Genomic DNA, 23,505 nt, shown 5'->3' with positions numbered 1-23,505 from the left:
TGTTGTGTTAAATTTGAACCTTATGCATGCCTGTTTAAGTATATTCCCGCCTTCTCTTTCTATTTTATATGTCCTACCAGTCGCTTAATAAACTCGTACAAGATCACACGTCTTTCTGATTTAGTTAAATGCAAAAACCACAATTTACCAAAGTGAACCTTATTACAATCATCATATGGTCGCAATCGAACCGGATAAATTAGTGCATCGGACACCGGCCGCCCGGCGGCGAGAACAATAGCGAGGCGCATTCCAGAGATAAGGAGCCGGCAAATGCTAACGAATTGCACCTCAAACTAATGAGTTATTTTGAATAAAAACAAGTTTTATTGCTTAAAGTTATAACAACGTTTTATAGACTTGTACGTGAAATTGCAGTGTTTTATCGTTAACAATGACTGATAAACAAAAACAATTACTTGCTGTGCTTGAAGATAGTGCTATAGTGCTTCGGAAAACACAAACTAACTTAAAGAAATGCCCTAAAGAAAGATTAACCAAGGGTTACATCGAGTCTCGCATTAAAATGATTGATGAGTACTGGACTACGTTCAATAATGGACATCAAGAGTTGGTTAAGGCTACACCTTCGGAGCAAAGGGGTGTTTTACCATACTTTTTGAATGAAGAGTTTTTTATTTACGAAGATTTATACAACGTACTCCGGGGAGATTTAATGGACAGACTTTCAAGTTTAGTGCAAGATACTTTAATGGAAACTTCTATTACGAATGCAAGCTATGCTATAGCAGGAACACAAAACAACTTTGTACGTTTGCCGCGGATCGAATTACCTACTTTTAGTGGAAGTTATGAAGAGTGGCCCGCGTTCAAGGATTTATTTATGTCACTCGTGCATAATAACAAGATGTTAAGTGACGTACAAAGGCTACATTATTTGAAGACAAGTGTTACTGCCGAAGCGTCGTCGTTACTGAGGCACATTCAAATTACGTCTGATAATTATTCACAAGCATGGCTGATCCTGAAAACAAGGTATGGCAACAAACGATTAATTTTGAACAATAATTTAAAGAAATTGGTTAATCAGCGTCAAATGACCACACAATCAGCTGTTCAATTGAAAGTACTCTTAGATACAACGTCAGAGTGTTTACAGAATATTCAGAACCTAAATGTTTCTGTTGACTCTTGGGATCCACTAGTGTTATTTTTGCTTGTTCAGAAATTGGACCCAGAGACGCATAAAGACTGGGAAGAACATGCTTATAAGAGTGACTCTGAACCCTTACCGAAGTGGAGCGATTTTAAGGAGTTTCTAGAGGCCAAATTTCGTACGCTGGAACTTCTTTCTAATAATACAAGGGAAGTGAAGTCAAACAAGGAGCGAAGTACATGCCATGTTGCCACACCTACCTTCGAGAACAGGAGTTGTGTAATGTGTAAAGAAAGTCATACATTATGTCACTGCAAGGAGTTTACCAAGATGGAACCTACGGAGAGAAGCGAATATGTCAAGAATAACAACTTATGTTACAACTGTCTAGTGCCAGGGCATTCAGCATCAAAATGTCGAGTACCTGTGTCCTGTAGAATATGTCACCGACGTCATCACTCCCTTCTACATCAACTAAAGCAGACTGAGCCTGTGGCCCCTACGAGTCCCTCACAACCACTGGCTTCATCATTACATGTTGTAGAAGACATAGAAGAAGTACAAGCAAACACAGTGATCGCGTTACATCTCACTACTAGACAGAAATCAGCACTACTAGCGACTGCTGTGGTGGAAGCAAGAAGCAACCAAGGTCACATCATTCCACTGCGCGCGCTAATAGACCAAGGTTCCGAAGAATCATTTATAAGCGAGAAAGCGGCTCAACTGCTCAAGCTTGACCGACAACATGTAAGGGGTAGCATCACGGGCTTGGGTCCTATGAGAACAGAAATCAACCACGTCTGTGAGCTAGAAATAAAATCACAATGGGATAAAACATTTGTCCTACCGGTCAAAGCTTATGTAATGTCGAAACAGCTGACCAAGAAGTTACCCAAGAAGCATATTGTTCAACAACCATGGCCTCATTTACAAGGATTACAGCTAGCAGATCCTAATTACAACAACTCGGGACCCATAGATCTCTTGCTAGGGGTCCGAGTATATGCTAGAATACTGCAAGCAGAACTAGTCAAAGGTCCACCAGGTACACCATGCGCACAAAGAACTGACCTGGGCTGGATTCTTTTTGGAGAGAGTGATAGCACACCACAAGAAGATTCTTACATCGTCATGCACCATCAGGTCGATATAGAAGACACACTGAAATCTCTATGGGAAATAGAAACAGACACTAAGAGAAAATACACCAAGGAAGAACAATGTGAAGAAATCTATGAAAAAACAGTCACTCGAAACCAAGAAGGAAGATACATTGTGAAGCTTCCATTTAAGACTGAGAATCCAAGAGTACTTGATGGAAATACAAAAGAGATAGCTAAAAGGAGATTCATGCAATTGGAAAGAAAGTTTAAGCGTTCGCCGAACCTGAAAACAGAATACATAAAGGGTATTAATGATTACCTGGATGAGGGACATCTAGAAGAAGTACCAACTACAAGCATGTTCGCATGGACCGACTCTTCGATAGTGATCGCTTGGCTTTGTGGAGAACCCAATAGATGGAAACCGTTTGTAGCCAACCGCGTCGTAGAAATTGTTGAGAACTTAAACAACAAACACTGGTACCATTTGCAATCTAAAGATAACCCTGCAGATATCGCTTCAAGAGGAATAAAACTGTCCACACTTAAGAACTATGATCTGTGGTGGCACGGCCCGAGCTGGTTATCTGAAAAAGAAATAAATATTAGTAAACAAGAGGATTTTACAACAGATGAAGAAATAAAAGTACAAAAAATTCAAACTTACCTGAATATTGAGGACCTGGAAAAACAAGAAAAGGCATTGACTACACAATTTGGAGATTTTGATAAACTAACTGAACTACTTAAAAGTATTGTCTATTGCCGAAGATTCCTAAACTACAAGAAAAATCCAGATGGCATTGACAAAGATATAACTACAATGGAATTACAAAACGCCATGAATATTTGCATAAAAATGGCACAGCAAGAAGAATATCAAGAAGAAATAGAACGGTTGATATCAAATAAACAAGTCAAAAGAAAGAGCTGCTTACAATCCCTCGCCCCATACGTAGATGAAAACAAATTCCTCAGGGTGGGCGGTCGCCTCAGATATGCAAATATAGATGAGAACAGAAAGCATCCAATCATTCTGGGAAACAAGAACTCGTTAGTACCACTAATAATTGCTGATGCACATACGAGAACGCTTCATGGCACTATGGCTGAAATGCTATGCTACTTACGTTCTAAATACTGGATATTACGAGCAAAGTCCTTAGTCAAGAGACACATACAGAAATGCCTTACTTGTGCAAAACAAAATGCTACGTCGAAACCTCAATTCATGGGAGATTTACCGGAGACGAGAGTCACTCCTTCGAGGTCATTTCTACACAGTGGAGTAGACTTTGCAGGGCCATACCAGATATTGACGTCTAAAGGCAGAGGAGGAAAAACTGTGAAGGCATACATTGCTATTTTTATTTGTATGGCCGTCAAAGCAATTCACATTGAACTAGTTGGAGACCTTACTTCAGAAGCGTTCATAGCAGCATTCAAACGCTTCGTCGCTAGAAGAGGAAAATGTACTCACATGTGGAGCGACCAGGGTAGAAACTTTGTAGGTGCTAACAAAGAACTTGTAGAAGCCTGGAATGAAGCTAAATTGAAATTTACCGGACCAATAGCAGAGACACTTGCAATCGAAGGCACACAATGGCACTTCATTCCAGCTTATAGCCCTAACTTCGGTGGTCTTTGGGAAGCTGGCGTCAAGTCCATAAAACACCATCTAAAGAGAGTTCTGACAACAAACCTGACGTTCGAAGAGATGACGACCGTACTTTACGAGATCGAGGCCTGTTTGAATTCTCGGCCCCTGTGTCCTCTCGATAACTCAGACCCTGAAAACGCTGAAATACTCACCCCAGGACATTTCTTAATAGGTGAAGCCCCTATAGTTGTTCCAGCAGCAGATTATAAAGAATGCAAAATACATACCTTGTCACGCTGGCAACTTACTCAGAAACTGCTGGCAGATTTTTGGCGTCGATGGCAAGATGAGTACCTATCCAGACTGCAACAAAGACCTAAATGGCTTAAAAAAGAGAAGGAGTTTAAAATAGGAGATATAGTGCTTATTAAAACTGATAACTTACCTCCAGGCAAATGGTCACTGGGCCGCATTATGGACAAACACCCTGCTGAAGACGGTTTTACTAGAGTGTATAGTGTGAAATCTGGTAGTGCTATAGTGAAACGGTCTGTAACTAAACTATGTGCGTTGCCCGTTGATACTGAAACTTTGTAATGTCAATTTGATTCAATTTAAATTGTACTATTGTAAGGTTATGAAAAGGACGTAAGTGTCCTTTTGGTGGGCGGTATGTTGTGTTAAATTTGAACCTTATGCATGCCTGTTTAAGTATATTCCCGCCTTCTCTTTCTATTTTATATGTCCTACCAGTCTCTTAATAAACTCGTACAAGATCACACGTCTTTCTGATTTAGTTAAATGCAAAAACCACAATTTACCAAAGTGAACCTTATTACAATCATCAACTATTAATTTATTATTTATTAGGTTGTAGTGTATAGACGTTTCGAGCCCTTACGTCGTGGTGACGTCATTGAAAGTTACTGTCAGTCGATGTTAGACCGCCGAGTAGAACAGTCATACTATCTCGGATGAAGCATTTCGAACCGTTGGAAATACAATACAATACAATACAAATATACTTTATTGCACACCTCAATAAAGAAACAGTACAAATAATACAACACATAAAGAAGAGGTAAACAACAGGCGGTCTTATCGCTAAAAAGCGATCTCTTCCAGACAACCTTACAAAAACAAAAAATACATTATATCGTATGATTTACCGAGATAAATACAGTACATTACATAGGTAATCTTACAAAAGACGGCGTTTTCGGTTCCTTTATTCGAGAAATAACAGCGGCGACGAGGATGGGATACGGACCCACGCGTGTAACAACAAGATAAATACGTACAGACTGACATACATACAATGACAAATATCTTAAAAATGGCTGTGACCTAGATTGTATATTTGTATAAATTAGTACGTGTTATTATGATCCTGAGCCGCCGAGGCAATACGATACAGAATAAAAGTCAGCCGATTGTGGGACCACTACATTCAACACGAAAGGGGACGGCCGCTGCTTCATACAAACGTAGTCCCCATTTTCCTCTATGGATATTGACATTAAGGAAAATATTGTTACATAATTTGATATATATTAACCTTAACTACGTTACACCTTTTTCGATTTTTTGATTATTGTAAAAATTAGGAGCGAAAAACGGATTTCAAACATATTTTTTAATTCTCCTAGCTTTTATAATAATTAAAAATCGAAAAATAAAACGTAGGAGCATAGCTGTGGTTGGTATACAACAAATTGTGTCAAAATATTTTTACTTACTTTCTCCGTTGGCGTTGGCTCAGCGCCCCAAAATCACTTGGCCTCCGACACCAGACAGCGCCACTTTTCTCGTCCTGTGCGATTTCTCGCCACTTCTTGACTTGAAGTTCCAAGTAAAATATTTTTAATAACGTTAGCATCCAGAGAGGAAAATGAGGACTAAGTTCGTATGAAAAGGCGATTTCGGGCGGGTCCTCCACTTTCATCTCAAGTTTGTGATTTGTACAGTATTATTTTATTAAGTAAGGACTTTTTACGTTGCACCTTCATTTGTATGAAATTGTATGTATTCCACTCAATTTCCATCTGATTTAAATCTTAAAAAACATAAATGTATATAAGGTTGTCTGGAAGAGATCGCTGTTTAACGATAAGTCCGCCTGTTGTTACCTACCAATGTATATATTTTCTCAATTTCTGTATCTGTATTTTTTATGTAGTGTGCAATAAAGAATTTTATTATTAATTATATATGTACGTAATATTTAATACAGGGACGTGGAAGACACCGCGGAGCGCATAGCGAAGAAAGCAGCCCTCTTCAGCAGCAACGAGCGCGGGCGCGACCTGGACGCCGCGCAGGAGTTGAAGAGGAGGCATCTGGCCAGGGCGGCGGAGGCCGGTGCCGTCGGAGACAAGATCAAGCAGCTGTGCGCAGAGGGAGCCACGCTGCAGAGGAAGTGAGTACCGACCGTATGACGCCATGTTCAGGTAGTCGGCAACGCTTTGAACAGCTGTTGCAGGAGTAAGGTTTTTTAGCGGCTGAGGTTGGTGCAAGATACTATACTGTGTTAGGGCCGATACGGACGGACTGCAACCCGATTTCAATTTATATGGTAACTGCACACCGACTGCACGCCAACTGTAACGTCGGCGTGTAGTTTCCATACAAGTTGCAGTCGGGTGCAGTCCCTCTGAACCGGTCCTTAGTCGGTAGCGACTGTTGCAGGAGTATGGCTTTTTGGTTATAAAAACCATTCGCCTGCAACAAATGCTACAACGCTGCAGCAACAGTGAGAACATGCCTATGTTATACTCTGCGAGTAGTCTACAGCGTTTAATATTAAGTGCAGGAATTAGCCTTGTTGTTATTGTAGTGGCTAGTCCTCAGCACATGAGGCGTGAGCGTAAGCGTATCGTAAAAATGCGAGTACGGGACGCGTAGAGTTCTGGGCACCAAGCGTGCGTAAGCGTAATCGTTTCATGGCGTCACTTGTCTTCGGCGGATGTATCGACGATCTTATTTTTTCGTCAGATGAGCAAGATCTTTTATCGTTTGATTATGTCAATTATATCAGAAGTTCTGTTTTTCACGCTTTTATTACGCTACGCCTGTCGTAATGACGACAGATATCTCACACGTTTCGCTACGACGATGATTTGAGTGCGGACTTGTTTTAACTCGTACGCGCCCGTTGGCTCTCGTTCTACGCGCGTATTACGATACACTTATGCGTGTACGTGCTGAAGGCCTGAAATGTAACATTTCTTTTTGTGTGAAATTTACTAGCGACGTGTCGTTCTGTAAAGGCGAAAACGCCGCTCCGGGAGAATCCTTTAAATTTGTTCGCATTTTTATGTAACTTGTTAAGTAATATTTTAGTAACGTAACAAATGTGTCCCAGACATCCAGACCGCGCCGAGGAGATCGAGGCGCGCCTGGCGTCCCTGCGCGAGGACTGGCAGCGCCTGCAGCAGCTCGCCGCGCGCCGCACCGCGCTGCTGGACGACGCCATCGCCGAGCACAAGTTCGATGACAGCCTTAAGGTCAAATTGCCTAACGGCCAACTTCAATGTCGATATCGAGAACATAGTATTACTGTATTAATTTTTAACAACCAGAAACGTCTGTGAACGATGCTATTAAGCTTAGAATAATAGGGTCCCCTAGACTTATATGGTGAGAAAATTTGCTGGCTATGGATGAGGTCTCGATGGCTCAGATGGCAGAGCGCTGGAGTATCGATCCAGAGGCCGTGAGTTCCGGTCTCACCCGAGGCAGTAATATTTCCACTTTTAAATTTATTCGAAGCTTAATAGTATTACTATAATTATTTCATTAATGATTTCTTCTAGACTTGTATCGATCGATATGCGTCGCAATATCGGGAGCTCGAAAACAATACAAAAGGTTACCACCGGCCGATATAAGTCTACTGAAACTAACCGTTAATGATTTTCTCGTCCTTAATTTATACGAAAACGATACAAAACTTGACCGTATACGTGCAGGTACGTTGAAACAAATCGCGAACTACACTGCCCGATTTTTCATCTCCCTTTTTGGGGGGTAACCAAGAGTTAATTTCGTGGGATTAGATCAGCCCAGCGTGAGGCAAGGAATAATTGTGTCATCTGAGGCAAAAATATTAACTGCTTTATACATTTCTGCACTTACTTCGCTCGCTATAAAACTACTTCAGTATGAAAACACCGTGTTTTAAAATGTTAGATGTTATAAGTACTATGTTGTGGGGCAATTTCCTCTCAGAGACAGCTTGTTCTGTGTAGAGCGGACAACTTTCATTATTTATAACCAGCTTCAAAAATAGATGGTTTTCGGTTTGATCCGTATAAACACACGGGGATGTATACAAATGCATTTTTATCACACTTACTTGAAAAATATCTTATTTCATGCAGGTGTGCTGAAGCACAAAGGCCTATTTTGCTCCCGCGGGAGTTATGAATTGTGAAAAAAAGCTATAACTCCCTAGAGAGTTATAGCTTTTTTATTATGTCACTTATTCATACAAACCAAGAAGCACAAATGAGGTTTACTTTTAAAATACTGACGTTTATAATTTATTATTTTTGTTTATGTTTCAAATTATTTAATTTCACAGCCGTTTAAAATATTTTTACATAATATTCAATCGTGGCTGAATGCCAAACAGGTCTGTGCCTTCGATGCCTCACCCGCCAAGAAATCACAAAATGGCGGACGAATGTTAGATATGTAACCGTATTTAAGAATTAATTTAGTTTTTTCTTCGCAAGTGTGATTAAAAACATTGTGTGTACCTCCGGGGGTGAGAATATTGCAAACTCGGATCTTTAATTCGTATCCAAAATTTCACTTCCCAAAGTACCCTCGTATCCAAAGTTTAATTGTGATCTGCTGCGATTGTATCCTAATCGAATAGTTAGTAGAGTCTGGTCTGTGTGATGAGTCATCGAGTGTTTGCGTCGCAGGAGCTGGAGGTGTGGGTGTCGGAGCGCGTGAAGCGCATGCAGCGCGGCGCCGCGCCCGACTCCGCGCCCGCCGCCCGGGCCATGCTCGACGCGCACCACGAGAGGAAGGTACCCACACGGCCCTTTTTTAGGGTTCCGTAAAATGGCATAAAACGGAACCCTTATAGTTTCGCCATGTCTGTCTGTCTGTCTGTCTGTCTGTCCGAGACTTTGCTCCGCGGTCGTTAGTGCTAGAAAGCTGAAATTTGGCATGGATATATAAATCAATAAAGCCGACAAAGTCGTACAATAAAATCTAAATTTTTTTTTTTAGGGTACCTCCCCTACACGTAAAGTGGGGGTGAATTTTTTTTTCGCTTCATCCCTAGAGTGTGGGGTATCGTTGGAAAGGTCTTTCAAAACTAATAGGGGTTTTTTAAGAAACATTTTTTGATAAAGAGAATATATTCGGAGATAATCGCTCCGAAAGAAAAAAAAATGTCCCCCCCCCCCTCTAACTTTTGAACCATAGGTCCAAAAAATATGAAAAAAATCGTGGAAGTAGAGCTTAAGAAAGACATTAAATGAAAACTATAGCAGACATGATCAGTTTAGCTGTTTTTGAGTTATCGCAAAAAGTTTTCCCTTCATAGTAAAAAAGACTTACTTTAATTAGGTACTGATTATGCAAATTTGCCTATTTGTTTAACTCGGGTGAAAGGTACCGTTTCATCCCTTGGTTAACAATTTACTATACTTTAAGCTCCAGTTTAGCTTATTGTGACGGAAGAGTAACTACGGAACCCTACCAAGCCAATTACAGGAACTCACGAGTAATTACAAAGTATATAAAAAAATGCTAACACTGACGCACGCACACATGCGTACAAAGTGAGAAAAAAACAAAAACACAATTGGAAATGAAAATACGTAGAAGCCATTAAAATAGACCCTAGGTTCGAAAACACTTAGTTCATTACCGCCCAGAATAATTGAGGTCTCAAAGTTCGAAAGAAAAAAGAACATACAGTAAAATATATCAGATGTTAACCTTTTGAACGCCACGCCTATCGTACGCGGCGCGTAATCGTGAACCTTGTCGGTACGCATGAAGGTTGATATTGGGCTGTAGCTGCGCGCGTCATATGACGTCTTTGGCAGTCAAAAGGTTAATGCTGATAAAGCATATTTTAAAGTTCATATCGAGGCGCTAATACACTAGGTTGATGAATAAAATGCATTTAATCGCCTAATGAAAACTTAATAAAGAAACAAAAACAAAAAAAAAAAACGGTATACATATAATAATACAGAGAAAGAAAGCTCACATAAAACACCGCTTAACCAGACTATGCCTGACATTAGGAACTTTACAATTGAATATGTCAATATCAAGTTCCTTCGACAACTCATTTAGCTTATGCCGGCACAATACCCGCGCGGCAAAAATCCATCGGCTGTACCGCGACATAGTGTGGCGGAGCCTTTATACGTCGAGATGCAATTCTGACTCGCACTTAAATTAGTTAAACTATGTTTTATCCCTTTCTATTGTTGTCTGTACATGTTCGTACATGTTTCGTGATCGTCACGAATAAATATCTGTTATTTAAATATAGACTTAAACTACATTGTGACATAAATGTTTTGTATGTGTTAGACGGAGATAGACAATCGCCAGAAGAGCATAGCGGCGCTGCAGCGCGAAGAACAGAGCCCGGAGAAGCTGAAGAAGCTCACGGAGCTGGCGCAGACCCTCGACCAGGCCTGGCTGCAGCGAGAACAGCATCTCACACAGGTATTTTATGACATGTAACAAATGTAAGCAAATGTTGTGATGATGAAAGCATGTTTTGTCGTTTTACTTTACTTAATTATTTATACTAACGTAAATGTTTTGTCTCAGGCGCACCAGCTGCAGCTGCTGAAGGAGCAAGCGAGACAGACAGAAGACTGGCTTGCAGCTAAGGAGGCTTTCCTGAACAATGATGATCTCGGCGAGAACCTAGACGGTATTGAATAAACTCAACAACAATACACATGACATACAATAATACATATATATTGTATTTTATATAATCTTGATATAATAGAGAGCTTTTCAGCCGAGTATGCTGAGTTGCCTAAGTAAGGTACGAGATTGAAAAGCTTGATTATATCACTAATACTACAATACTTTTTCTACGAGTCATCAAAAATAATATTGTTTTACTATAAAACCTAAATAATTAATGAAAATTGGTAAGTACTCGTATCTCGTAGACAAAAACGTGCCACTCCCGCCCCGCGCCCCTTTAGTCTTTTCTATGGGAGCACGTGATTGGTCCATTTTTTTATAGTTGACTACAGCGTATCGAAAGAAATATTCAAGTTGAGTTTGGAGCCCACACATGATAAGTACGCAATTAGTTTGGTATACGAAAACTTAACTCAACCATTACAGTGGACGAGTACAAAACTCTCATTTCAGTTTTAATTTGAGGGCCGACAGCGCGCGGGACCTGTGATGCGACGCAGGCGGGCAGGGCTCCTCACGCTGCTGAGGTTGCCGTCGGAGGCAGTTTTTTACCACGTTTACAAAAAGCCGTTGATTGGTCCCTATTCGTTAGTTTTACATTTGCTTTGTTAGAAAGAGAGAAAACTTCACAGAGTTTTGTTATGTATGAATAAGTCCCTTCTTCCTTGCGTTGTCCCGGCATTTTGCCGCGGCTCACGGGAGCTTGGGGTCCTCTTGACAACTAATCCCAAGATTTGGTGTAGGCCCTAGTTTGTACGAAAGCGACTGCCATCTGACCTTCCAACCTAGAGGATAAACTAGGCCTTGTTGGGATTAGTCCGGTTTCCTCACGATGTTTTCCTTCACCGAAAAGCGAGTGGTGAATATCAAAAGATATTTCGTACATAAGTTCCGAAACAGTCATTGGTACGAGCCGGGGTTTGAACTCGCGACCTCCGGATTGCAAGTCGCACGCTCTTACCGCTAGGTCACCAGCGCTTGAACGAGTGTGTTCCTTTTTATTGTAGCCGTGGAAACCCTGATCAGGAAGCACGCAGAGTTCGCCAAGCTGCTGGAGTCGGGAGTGGCGCGAGTGGAGGAGCTGGAGACCTTCGCTCGCTCGCTGCTGGAGGGAGGACACTACGACCAGGCCTACATCGAGCGACGACTCGCCGCCATCTTGGCGAGGAGAGACAAACTCAAGGTATTGTATTGTATTGTATTTATTTATTGTATACATGTATAGTATTTGACGACCGGTCTGGCCTAGTGGGTAGTGACCCTGCCTATGAAGCCGATGGTCCCGGGTTAAAATCCTGGTAAGGGCATTTATTCGTGTGATAAGCATGGATATTTGTTCCTGAGTCATGGGTGTTTTCTATGTATTTAAGTATTTATAAATATTTATATATTATATATATCGTTGTCTTAGTACCCTCAACACAAGCCTTATTGAGCTTACTGTGGGACTTAGTCAATTTGTGTAATAATGTCATATAATATTTATTTATTTATTTATTTATAGTAATGCATCAGGATACATGGTGTTAAATATAATTTCTTAGGAATAGTACATGCTACCCTGTGAGGGCATTACAATGTCTTACTTCTATACTTATACCTATGTTATATTCTGTCCATCTTATGTTAATCATACTAATATTTAAGTAGTATTTAGGTTAGCTATCATATTAATAATCAGCACCCATTAATCAATCAACACCTAGGGCAAAAAGGGAAGGACGAAGAAAACTACGAGCTTGTAATAGGGTAGTAGACTGCCTGGTCAAATCAGTTTCTTTTTTCGAACAGTCAAAACGATTAGCCACTATGGAGATTATATGAAAAACAGAACAATGACGTCACGGTCAAGTTAGCTACTCTTTATAGTTCTTTCGGTTTTCTCAAATAGAAATAGTGTCTGAAGATAACTGCGGTTTCTGGTGCCTTATTTCGTGCGTGGTGTGAAATAATTTTAAACACAAAAAACATCCTTATTGTCGATGGCGCTCTTCTAGATTATAGATAAAATTAGATAGAAGTCAGATGGTCTTTAAGTATGTACAGTCACGTCTAAAAATATCGATACGGAAAAAGTGCCAAAAATATGTATACACGAGCTTATTGCCTTTATTAATTAAGGTAGTGTATATATATTTTTGGCGCTTTTTCCGTATCGATATCTTCAGACGTGACCGTACAGTTAGTGTCCCAACTTGAGTACTCACGTGGTGGTGTGCTAGCTGTACAGAAAAGAGGATACTCATTTTAGAGCACCGGATGTACGAAAACCATATACCTACAGACAAAAAGATTTTCATTGGAAAAAAAAAATCCCCCGTATTATTATTTTTGCCTTCCCCATTTCATTTCCGCATTTTAGATTGAATTTTATTGCTGACGTGTTTTGTTCTCGTCCAGGAGTCGTGCCGCGCGCGCGGCGTGATGCTGCAGCAGTCCAAGCAGCTGCTGGAGTTCCTGCGAGACCTGGAGCACGAGCAGGAGTGGATCGCGCTCAAGATGCAGACCGCCACCGACCACAACTACAGGTATACATATTCGGAATATCACTTTGCGCGTGCCTAAATAGTTAACACAATTTTCGTGGTGTCTAAGTTCTCATAACGCCACATTTGTTACTATAGTTACCGCAATACCAACTTGTTAAGACTAGCCAAGAGTGAAAGAGATCATTATGACTTCAGGCGACAGTTGATATTGCAGATACTATACTTATAATTATTTACATTACACTATCAAAGAGAAAAATAAGATGTAACGTAAAGGTAAAATATAACGTAAACATTAAGGCTATGACAGAAGCGTTCTAATCTAAATCGAGCCGCCAGCATCAGTATCGAGCGAATACGGTCGGTGCGCGCTCGTAGCTAATGCAAAATCGGTAATATTTGTATAATAATTTATTAATATTTGTGTGTGCAGAGAACTGTCGAACCTGCAGAGCAAGATTCAGAAGCACGCGGCCTTCGAGTCGGAGCTGGCGTCCAACAAGAAGCGTATAGACGACGTCGCCAACCGCGGCGAGGAGCTCATAGGTAGCATACACAATACACTTATAGATCATCATTATCTTCTATACTAGAATCCTGTTTGATAAAAGTTGGAAGCACGCACTGTTCAACCTCAGAGTATGTTCAAAGGCGCCTAGCCGCGCCTATACTTAGGACGCAAAATTTTACTGTATGAGCATTTTTATGTTCACTGCTGGCTGTCGGCCTTTAGTACTGTCACTCCATAAGCTTCTTCCTAGAAAAGTCCCTAAATGCTTTTACTATCACAAGTCCTGCATGGTCATATAGTTGTCTAAAACGTGTTGTTTCCAACAGAGGCGAAACACTATGCATCGCAGGAGATCTCCACGCACGTGGAGGAGCTGGAGAACCAGTGGAGAGAACTTCAGGTATCATTCTTAATTTAATGCGTATTCTGTTCAACTTTTGATTAGACCCCGTTGTAGTGGGTGTGTAAATCGGTGATCTAATCACTATTTTTCGACACTAATATATAAGAAATCTGCACATTATGAGAAGGAATTCAAGGGATCCATGAAGCGGTGGCGGAGGATGGTTGATCAAAAATTTTGAAGTGTTTTTCATGGGATCCCTTTCTTTCCCATATTCTTATTGTTCCGAATTTCGATAGTCAGAAATTGATATCCATATAATTAAAGAACATAAAGATCAATAGTCATAATTTTTGCTAAGCATAACGTTTAATAGTTCGAACATTATCATTCTATAATATTAAATACTATAATCGCAAAAGTTATAAAATTGATTAGTATAACATTCTAAGGCCTATGCATTATTATTCAGAAATATTTTAAGGCATACATTTTAACGGACTAATGGTTATTATTCATTTTTAATAACTAAACAAAAAATCATGTTTTAATTAGTAAGCCAAACAAAAAATCATGTTTCCCCAGGTAGGTTCGTTAGTTACCTTGTGTCCCTCAGAGCGAAAATAGGAGTCCCGCGAAGCGGGGCTCCGTCGACTCGTTGGCGGCACGAAATGGATTAATAAGTTACATGAAATATAGGAAACGGAGGTAAAGTCAGTAAGCCATACAAAAAATCGAATTAATCGATATTCATGCCAATATCATTTCTTCCTATTCGCAATTCTACACAGTCTAAATTCCTCACAGTAAGTATTTAACCACATTCGCTATTGTGCACAGTCATTATTTGTGTACAGTAGCGATTCAGCCTTTTCGCAATTCTGCACAATCTGAATTCTACACAACGGCATTTCACCACAGTCGCTACTGTGCACAGTCATTATTTGTGCACATTAGCGATTCAGCCTTTTCGCAATTCTGCACAATCTGAATTCTACACAACGGCATTTCACCACAGTCGCTACTGTGCACAGTCATTATTTGTGCACATTAGCGATTCAGCCTTTTCGCAATTCTGCACAATCTGAATTCTACACAACGGCATTTCACCACAGTCGCTACTGTGCACAGTCATTATTTGTGCACATTAGCGATTCAGCCTTTTCGCAATTCTGCACAATCTGAATTCTACACAACGGCATTTCACCACAGTCGCTACTGTGCACAGTCATTATTTGTGCACATTAGCGATTCAGCCTTTTCGCAATTCTGCACAATCTGAATTCTACACAACGGCATTTCACCACAGTCGCTACTGTGCACAGTCATTATTTGTGCACATTAGCGATTCAGCCTTTTCGCAATTCTGCACAATCTGAATTCTACACAACGGCATTTCACCACAGTCGCTACTGTGCACAGTCATTATTTGTGCACATTAGCGATTCAGCCTTTTCGCAATTCTGCACAATCTGAATTCTACACAACGGCATTTCACCACAGTCGCTACTGTGCACAGTCATTATTTGTGCACATTAGCGATTCTCCCTGTTCGCAATCTCGCACAATCTTAATTCTACGCAATATCATTTTTTCAAGCATGCAATGAAATATTGTCATTCTGTTCGGTATTTTAGGCTTCAAACATTTCGTTTCGGGCGGAGCACATCTAAGAAGCCGGCAATTAAATTTAAGGCCTAGGCCGACTAAGTACTATTTTTTAATTTTCATTTCACAGATATAGGAACACAGCATCATGACATTCAGAAATGAAAAAAATAATTGAAAACAATATTTCTTATTTAATAGTTGTTTTTAATTTCATTGCTAGTTTGAGAGAAGCACTATACATACCTAGGCGTGAAAAAAGGTTGCCTGCCTCATAACTATATGCATTCGGCCGGCAACCCCTTTCATCCCGGCCTCTGTAATAATGTTCTATTAATAGAATTTATAGTATATTTTTTAGCTTTTAGTCGTCTTTTCATTATCCTAACAAATAAATAATGATATTATTATCACATGATATTGCGTAGAATTAAGATTGTGCGAGATTGCGAACAGGGAGAATCGCTAATGTGCACAAATAATGACTGTGCACAGTAGCGACTGTGGTGAAATGCCGTTGTGTAGAATTCAGATTGTGCAGAATTGCGAAAAGGCTGAATCGCTAATGTGCACAAATAATGACTGTGCACAGTAGCGACTGTGGTGAAATGCCGTTGTGTAGAATTCAGATTGTGCAGAATTGCGAAAAGGCTGAATCGCTAATGTGCACAAATAATGACTGTGCACAGTAGCGACTGTGGTGAAATGCCGTTGTGTAGAATTCAGATTGTGCAGAATTGCGAAAAGGCTGAATCGCTAATGTGCACAAATAATGACTGTGCACAGTAGCGACTGTGGTGAAATGCCGTTGTGTAGAATTCAGATTGTGCAGAATTGCGAAAAGGCTGAATCGCTAATGTGCACAAATAATGACTGTGCACAGTAGCGACTGTGGTGAAATGCCGTTGTGTAGAATTCAGATTGTGCAGAATTGCGAAAAGGCTGAATCGCTACTGTACACAAATAATGACTGTGCACAATAGCGAATGTGGTTAAATACTTACTGTGAGGAATTTAGACTGTGTAGAATTGCGAATAGGAAGAAATGATATTGGCATGAATGTCGATTAATTCAAAAAATCATGTTTCCCCAGGTAGGTTCGTTAGTTACCTTGTGTCCCTCAGAGCGAAAATAGGAGTCCCGCGAAGCGGGGCTCCGTCGACTCGTTGGCGGCACGAAATGGATTAATAAGTTACATGAAATATAGGAAACGGAGGTAAAGTCAGTAAGCCAAACAAAAAATCATGTTTCCCCAGGTAGGTTCGTTAGATACTGGAGGGGCAGGGACTCACCTTCGAATAGCTCATATCCCGCCGACGCGGAGTTAAAAGCCATAAGGCTTATATCTGTTTGTTTGACAACCAAAGCCATCCATTTAGAATTGGTCCTTCGAATCCTGATCCTTCCTATATAAATATCCCATTATCTCGTACATATTTACATTATTTACACACTCAAAAATATAATTTACACGCATATTTGTTAAAAACCCGCAACGTGCCAACATACTTTAATTGATTCGCATCACGCTTATTTCATTTTATTTCGCAACTAGTTATTATTAAATACCAGTTATTTTACTCATTCTTTAAGATTTAAAGCATATTTTTGGTAGATTCCGTATATTTCACATAATCAATCGTAAAAATTTGTTCGCCGCTCGAGCCATTTATATTTCCCTACCCGCCATATCACTTTTAGATACGCGCCGCGCACAGTTCGTCGATATATTTTATTTTACGACAAAACTTTCATTTTAAAACTTCACGCAAATTACGCATAACTCATTATTAATTAACTCATCGCCAATATGCCGGGAAACAAGAAACCGAAAGAGGGTTCAAGCGACGAAGATGTCATGATTAGATTTTTGGAACATAAAAAACAATTTCTATTTCAAATGATCCAAGAAGTCTATAACTTAAGCTTGAAGGTTTCCGACGATGTCACTCGCACACAATTCTTAGCTAGGGCTCAATCCGCTGATAAAACGCGTTCAGATTATATTGAAACGGTAGATAAACTTATGATTGAGCAACTCAAAGAAAATCCTGAGGCTCTGCCGAGTTATAGTATTTTAAATACATTCGACGAATTATATTGTTACATAAAACAAAAAGAAACTACACTGAGGCAAGAGCTTGAGGACCAAAAGAAAAATAATAACTTAAATACTAAGTTACCCCCGCTTCAACTCATAGGTTTCGATGGTACTCTTACTAAGTGGCCAGTATTCTATGAAAATTTCCGCAGTGTCATACACACTAATACTCGCTTAACAAGTGCTGAAAAGGTCCAGTACCTCATAGGATGTCTCTCCGGCAAAGCACTAAATGTTTGTTCTGGAATAATCGCTACCTCTGAAAACTATGACATCATATGGCAAGCTCTTCTAGCAAAATACCAAGATACTAGGGTACAGGCTTCTATCTATCTAGACCAAATGTTACAACAAAAGACCGGACAGTCGGTCGATAATATGCTCGATAATTTTTGTTCCGCTGAAGCAGCATTGCAGCGCTTGAAAATTGATAATTTATCAGATTTTATTATAACTCACGTTGCCTTAAGCAAATTGGATAAATCTATGATTGACCTATTCGAACAGGCTCATAGACACATCGACATTCCTAAATTTAGTGATTTAAAGAAATTTCTAACTGAACAGAGTAAACTCCAAGTACTCCACACGCCGTCTCGCTCTCAAACTTATAATAATAATACTCGCATTCAGATTACTAACAAACCCGCACCGCAAATTAATAAAATAAAAACATTCTGTACCCAAGTTACAGTTCCGCAACCTCAAACTTCTAGCAAGTCAAATAACTCTGACATTGTCACTCAATCTCGATCATGCAAAGTGTGCAATTCTCAACTCTCTCACCCGCTATTTAAATGTGAATATTTCTTGAAACAAAACACTCAAAAACGCGCAACGACTTAGTTCGTCAACACACATTTTGCATAAACTGTTTAGGTTTTCATCATATTAGTACATGTAAATCAACAAACAGGTGTTCGATTTGCAATAAGAAACATCATTCTTTATTACATTATGAGACCCAAACAAATACAACGCATTTCCCGCGATTAGCTGATTCAGCAAATGATAACATTAATAACAACTCCGCTGGCGCGCGCGCTGCCGCAGCGCCGCTGTCCAGCAATCTTCCGTCTCTGTCTCACCCGCCGCGTCAGCCGCGCTCGCCTACGGCGAGTGCCGCTCGCACGCACGACGGCGGCCAGACAAATGCTCAGGGCGAATAACGATAGCAACCTCGCGTTGTCGGTTACCATTCCCGCAAATCCTCGAAAATCAAAGAGTGACACGTTAGTTTTATGCCCGACCGCATCTGTTAACGTTTATAGTAATAATCAAACACATCGCCTCCGCGTATTTTTGGATACGGGAGCGGCTACTAATTTCATAACTAAGGCTTGCTGTGAACGCTTAAATTTAAAAATTAATCCCGCACCCGCTATTATTAATGGCATAGGAAAAATTAAAGACCGCACGTTCGGAATAACGCAACTTACAATACATTCTCGATTCGACTCACGCTGTTCCTATACCATTTGCTGTCGCGTTATGGATCAAATAACGGACATTTTACCTAGCGCCGAGCTAGAATCCACGCAATTAAATCACCTTCAAGGTTTGCCGATGGCCGATGACGAATATTATTTACCGGGTGAAATAGATTGTTTGATAGGCAATGAATTGTTCCCCACGTTACTCGGACCGCGTAAAGTCACCTCACCGACCTCCTCGGTTGTAGGTATCGAGACTACTCTCGGATACATCGCCGGAGGAAGGGCGCATTGTTTTCCTCATTCACTCGAAAATGACACACGCTCATTAAATTCTCACAACTCTGAAAAAACGTTATTTTGTCAAACTGAGGATTTCTGTCTCGATCAATTAACGCAACGCTTTTGGGAAATTGAAAATGTCCCAGAAAAAACCCATTTTAGTCCAGATGACGAAGCATGTGAAAAGCTTTTTCAGTCAACTTATACGCGCGATGACGACGGTACCTACACCGTTGCTCTCCCTTTCAAACACTCACCTGCCGAATTAGGATCGTCTTATTCTGCAGCGAAGCACCGCTTATTAAATTTAGAAAAGAAACTCGACTCAAACGGATTACGGTCTGATTATAACGCACCTATTCAAACTTACATAAATCAAGGTTATTTAACAAAAGTTCCGAACAATTTTCTAAACACTGATTCTTATTACATACCGCATAGGGCCGTTTATCGTCCCGACAAAGAAACTTCAAAGACGCGTATTGTACTGAACGCTGGTTGTAAAACTACGTCAGGAAAATCTCTTAATGATTTACTTTATATAGGCCCAGTTCTACAAAATAATATTTTCGAATTGCTTTTAAATCTCCGGATGTTTTCAATTGCAATATCCGCAGATATAGAGAAAATGTATTTTCAAGTGAGACTTTCTCCTGATCACCACTCATTCCAAAGAATTTTATTTAGATTTGACACAAACTCACCAATTGAAATATATCAATTTAATAGGGTCTGTTTCGGCGTTTCCAGTTCGCCATATTTAGCTTTGCGTGTCGTGCGACAACTTGCCGCAGATAGTCGTGATTCGTACCCGCTCGCCGCTTATGAAGCTGAAAACCATATGTACGTTGACGATTATGTTAGCTCCGTCGATAACGTTGATACGGCAGAAAAAATATATAAAGAGATGACTGCTATGTTCAAAATCGGGAGGTTTCAATTTAGTCAAATGGATTTCAAATGATACTCAACTCATGTCGCGCATCCCATCCGCACAAAAAAGCCCTCTTGCTGTCAAATTTGACGACGACCCCAACGCTGATACTAAAATCGTAGGTATGCAATGGCAGCCTACTGACGATAACTTTCATTTTAAAACAAACATAAATTTTCCAGAAACTTGTACTAAACGCACGATTTTATCTGTCACCGCGCGCTTGTTCGACCCGCTAGGTCTAATTAGCCCGGTCGTAGCTTATATGAAATTACTCATTCAAGAATGTTTTAAACTTCAACTTCACTGGGACGATGAAGTGCCCGATTTCATTGTCTCCAAATGGAAACCGTTCCACCAGGAGCTTTCGCACTTATCAGAAATTAAAATACCGCGCCGTATTGGCATAACGTCCACAAATAAAATAACTTTAATCGGATTTGCCGACGCTAGTCAGCAGTGCTATGGGGCAGCGTACTACATACGCGTAGATTCAGATGAAAACTCAGCCGCGCATTCAGTAAAATTACTAACCGCTAAATCCAAAGTTTCCAATCCTAATAAAACCCTCGCTCGCTTAGAACTCTGCGCCGCTGTGTTACTCGCAAAATTAATAAATTCTGTTCGCGACGTCCTAAGTAAACGCTGCACTATAAATAAAATATACGCTTTTTCAGACGCCACTGTAACACTTACATGGATTCATTCACCCGCTTATAAATTTCACACATTTGTAGCTAATCGTATCGCTCAAATAAATGAATACTTACCCGCTTCACACTGGTTCCACGTTCGTGGCGTAGAGAACCCTGCAGATATTGTTTCGCGACCTGTAACGCCAATAGGATTAATAAACAACTCACTCTGGTTCCACGGCCCGCAATGGCTGTCCGCTCCGATTAATACCTGGCCTGTAAAGGAATTTAAAATAAATCATAATAAACAGGAAGATTTACAAGAAATTAAAATTACATCGCTTCCCGCGCAAACTTTATCTACGGCCGAACCTACTCACCACCAATTCATGACCTCGCTTTAAGATGTTCGACGTGGACTAAATTAATTCGCTCACTCGTATACGCATTTCGTTTTGTAAAACTACTCAACTCTCAAGGTTCCATAACTCCAAATGACTTAGAATATGCAGAATGCCGCGTATTACGCTACGAACAAGCAACACACTTCTCTCGCGAGCTCGATGCTATTAAAAATAACAAATTAATTCCTAGTAAATCAGTTCTAAAACTACGTCCATTTATTGACGACCAAGGTCTCCTAAGAGTAGGAGGTAGACTCACTCATTCTCAATTAAGTTTTGATCAAAACATCAAATACTATTATCCGCAAAAAGCAGAGTAGTATCACTTCTAGTAGATTATTATCACTCGTCGAACCTTCACACCGGTCCCGCCTTAGTACTAGCATTAATTAGGCAAAAATATTGGATCTTATCTGCTCGAAATTTAATTCGTCAAAGAGTGCACAAATGCAACTCATGTTTTAAACTCAAACCATTGTCTACGCAACCACCGATGGGTGATCTTCCCCCCCATTCGAGTCTCTCAAGTAAAAGCATTCGTACACACGGCTGTCGATTACGGCGGACCGTTTTATATCACTCATATACGCCGTCGCGGAGTTAAAAGCCATAAGGCTTATATCTGTTTGTTTGTTTGTTTGACAACCAAAGCCATCCATTTAGAATTGGTCTCCGATCTGAGCACGGACTTATTTCTTGCCGCTTTTAAACGTTTCATTTCACGCAGAGGTCCGGTTTCGATTTTATATAGTGACGGAGGTACAAATTTTATTGGAGCAAAACACAAACTAAACGAAATTTACCCACTGATACAGTCAACCGATTATAACAAATATTTAAGTAATTATCTAGCGCAACATAAAATTACATTTCAACATAGTCCACCTTATGGTCCGCACTTTAACGGTTTAAGCGAAACTAATGTTAAATCCGTAAAAACTCACTTATATAAAACTATAGGAAATCAAATTTTAACCTATGAAGAATTCAATTCGGTTTTGGTCCAAATTGAAGGGCTGCTTAATAGTCGTCCGATTTGCGTCCTATCATCGGATCCTACTGATCCAAGCCGCATTATCGCCAAGTCATTTCTTAAATATCACTCCACTCAAGTTTTTACCCGCGGAAAAAGTTGATACTAATATCTCAAATAATATGTTAACTCGCTATCAACTTTTAAATAAAATTGTCCAAAGTTATTGGAACCGTTTCAGCACGGAATATCTCACTTCCCTTCAACAAACGCGATAAATGGAATTCACCCTCCTAAACCTGTGAGTGTGGGAACAGTTGTTGTCATTAAAGATGATCACGCTCATTCCTATGTTCTGGCCTCTCGCTGTTGTCTCAGAGGTTTTCCCAGGAAAAGATAATATAATTCGCGTCGCAAAAGTGACTACTAATTCAGGAACTTATGTCCGTCCTGTAACTCGGCTCTGCCCGTTACCTACGCAATAATTAAATTTAACATAGTACAAACTTATTAAAAAAAAAAAAAAAAAAAAAACTCTTCTTTAGCAGTAGTATCTACCTATATTAACAGTTTTTATCTCAACGCAATGTAGAGGAAACCTCTAGGCGCCCCGAAGTTGGCTACGCCATTGTGATAATTTCATACATTTTAAAATTAATTTAAGTTTATTTAAATATCTCATACACACAACTAGAACGCACCTCTTATATATTTTATATATGGCAACATCCTTTGTCCTATACCCCCACCCTCACCTTAAACCGCCAGTGCAAAATAAAATCCCATCGCGCGCGCGCCCAAAAACTCGCACTCCTCTAATCAAAACTCAAAATACATGTGAAAAAATACTCCAAGAAGATCAGTGACATCACTTTTAACGCTGTGCTGTGTGAACAATCAAATTTTCGTGTTTGTGGTGAAATACGAACTCAAAATTGGAGTCGGCGGGATATGAGCTATTCGAAGGTGAGTCCCTGCCCCTCCAGGTACATTTGGTATGATATTTAACTATAAGTTTTTACGAAATATTTTTTATGT

General features: G+C 40.0%; 1 protein-coding gene across 1 annotated transcript in view; it reads left to right on the top strand.

Moving 5' to 3' along the window:
• The window catches only part of LOC133531503 (spectrin beta chain, non-erythrocytic 5-like), a 124,228-nt gene extending 109,993 nt beyond the window's left edge, over nt 1-14,235 (top strand). The window contains exons 53-61 of the mRNA XM_061869762.1: nt 6,057-6,242; nt 7,188-7,329; nt 8,758-8,865; nt 10,397-10,534; nt 10,643-10,748; nt 11,761-11,936; nt 13,154-13,281; nt 13,676-13,788; nt 14,080-14,235. Of these exons, the coding sequence (XP_061725746.1) occupies nt 6,057-6,242; nt 7,188-7,329; nt 8,758-8,865; nt 10,397-10,534; nt 10,643-10,748; nt 11,761-11,936; nt 13,154-13,281; nt 13,676-13,788; nt 14,080-14,171 (1,189 nt within the window). The 3' untranslated portion in view covers nt 14,172-14,235. The remainder of the gene's footprint in view (nt 1-6,056; nt 6,243-7,187; nt 7,330-8,757; nt 8,866-10,396; nt 10,535-10,642; nt 10,749-11,760; nt 11,937-13,153; nt 13,282-13,675; nt 13,789-14,079) is intronic.
• The last annotated feature ends 9,270 nt before the right edge of the window (nt 14,236-23,505 follow it).

Source organism: Cydia pomonella, chromosome 25, assembly GCF_033807575.1.
Source record: "Cydia pomonella isolate Wapato2018A chromosome 25, ilCydPomo1, whole genome shotgun sequence".
Taxonomy (NCBI): domain Eukaryota; kingdom Metazoa; phylum Arthropoda; class Insecta; order Lepidoptera; family Tortricidae; genus Cydia; species Cydia pomonella.
Note: the sequence above shows the minus strand (reverse complement) of the source record. Positions and strands in the feature narration are given on the sequence as shown.